General features: G+C 45.3%; 1 protein-coding gene across 1 annotated transcript in view; it reads right to left on the reverse strand.

The window, feature by feature from the left end:
- Nucleotides 1-988, reverse strand: part of LOC104510587 (cathepsin E-A-like) — an 8,388-nt gene extending 7,400 nt beyond the window's left edge. The window contains exons 1-2 of the mRNA XM_010152887.1: nucleotides 933-988; nucleotides 590-767 (exon numbers count right to left, since the gene is read on the reverse strand). Coding sequence (XP_010151189.1) covers nucleotides 590-767; nucleotides 933-988 — 234 coding nt within the window. The remainder of the gene's footprint in view (nucleotides 1-589; nucleotides 768-932) is intronic.
- Between the last annotated feature and the right edge of the window lie 578 nt (nucleotides 989-1,566).

The following is a 1,566-nucleotide window of genomic DNA, read 5'->3' on the forward strand; positions in this document are numbered from 1 at the left end:
AAACTCATCTAGTTCCTGGCTCAGTTTAGATGGCAAATTCGGGCAGGTTAGTGTGAGAGCCAGGTCGGTCTCAAATACTGTGGAGACATCAAGCTCAGGAAATAAAAGGAGAAAAATAAAAACTCTATCTAGGGCTCCGTTATCACTGTTTCATGACTCCACATGATCAAATAAATGAGATTTGAGTGATTTTTCTATAACATGCAAACATCCAAACTTCTGATAAATGGAATACAGCTCAATTAAGTAATCAGCTGCTGCTACTAAAAACCCAATCCTGAACCAAGATGGATACCGGCAAACCTCCCACATGCGTTCGGAGATCCAACCAAGCCCAATACACAGCTATGCAAAAACAGAACTTGTCACAGGACTACCACTGCTGGATTGCTTTCTACCCGGGTCCCATGCTAACCTAGAGCTATACCTGCTTCATTCTGCAGACCGGAAAACTAATTTTTGATGATCTAGTATTTATAGCATAGAGCAACGAGCCACCTCAGGCTGTGCAATTTCCCTGGGAGACTAGGTTTCAGATGTGCTAGAGAACGAGGAGCCCTTAGGACTGCATTACCAAAACTGTACTTACATTCATGTAATCATACAGCCTTTCTGAAGCGGTTCCTATCGATAGAGCAACATCTGCCGGGAAGCAATGCAGGTACCTCCGGGCAAAAACATCGGGGTGGTGATTCCTCCAAAATTCCTCCAATTCTCCCTTTTCCTTCAGCTGTTTCTTGATAGATTTGAATCGGATGAGGGGGATTCTACGCAAATAAAATAAACACACAAAAATTAACTGGTTCTCCTTCCTAGAGCTCTCATATACTCTTTTTTAAAATTTGTTTCTTGAGACCTCGGGTAGAACAAGCACGAGTCACCCAGGAAGCCAGCCGAGACACGCGCCAGCGATGCCAGACGTGTTTTCTTACCGTTCCACAGCCACCGTGAACGGGATGTAAACCACGGCCAACAGTATCACCCTCATGGCTCCAAGCAGTTCGGAGTCTAACGACACTCATTTACTCAGAAGTCCCTTTTTTATACCCTGATGTCAGCAGAAGGCCGTTGGCCAGGTCAATCAATCACAAGAGGTCAGTGCTTTGGCAGAAAACCAAATAATTTGTGCTCAGAGTAACCACTGGCTTGTGCAAACAGTGGTGTCCAGTGAAGTTACCAAGGCACAGATAACCAGGGCAGGGTCTACCCCAAACAGATGTGTTACCGACAATCCTTAATGTCTTTTACATAAATGTAATAAATGGAGTGAGCTTCACTCCCATTAGCATGGGAAAGAAGAGGCGGTCCAAGAGCTTGCCTGGTTCCCTCCGATAAACTTCTTTCCAAGCTCACTTTAGCGACAAGTGGCCTGGAATTGTCTAAAGCAGAGGAAGAGGATATAACTGTCCCCCTTTTGCATGGAGGCATTTCAACAGGGCTGCGCAGAGGGACATCTGACAGGCTCGTGACAAGTCACCCCCTAACAACTGAAGATTAATTCCCTATTGATGGGAGAGCTCCAGTCCAAACATAAATGTGATGGCCACCCCAAAAAAGCAGGTCAGA

Source organism: Eurypyga helias, unplaced genomic scaffold, assembly GCF_000690775.1.
Source record: "Eurypyga helias isolate BGI_N326 unplaced genomic scaffold, ASM69077v1 scaffold13840, whole genome shotgun sequence".
In the NCBI taxonomy this organism is placed as follows: domain Eukaryota; kingdom Metazoa; phylum Chordata; class Aves; order Eurypygiformes; family Eurypygidae; genus Eurypyga; species Eurypyga helias.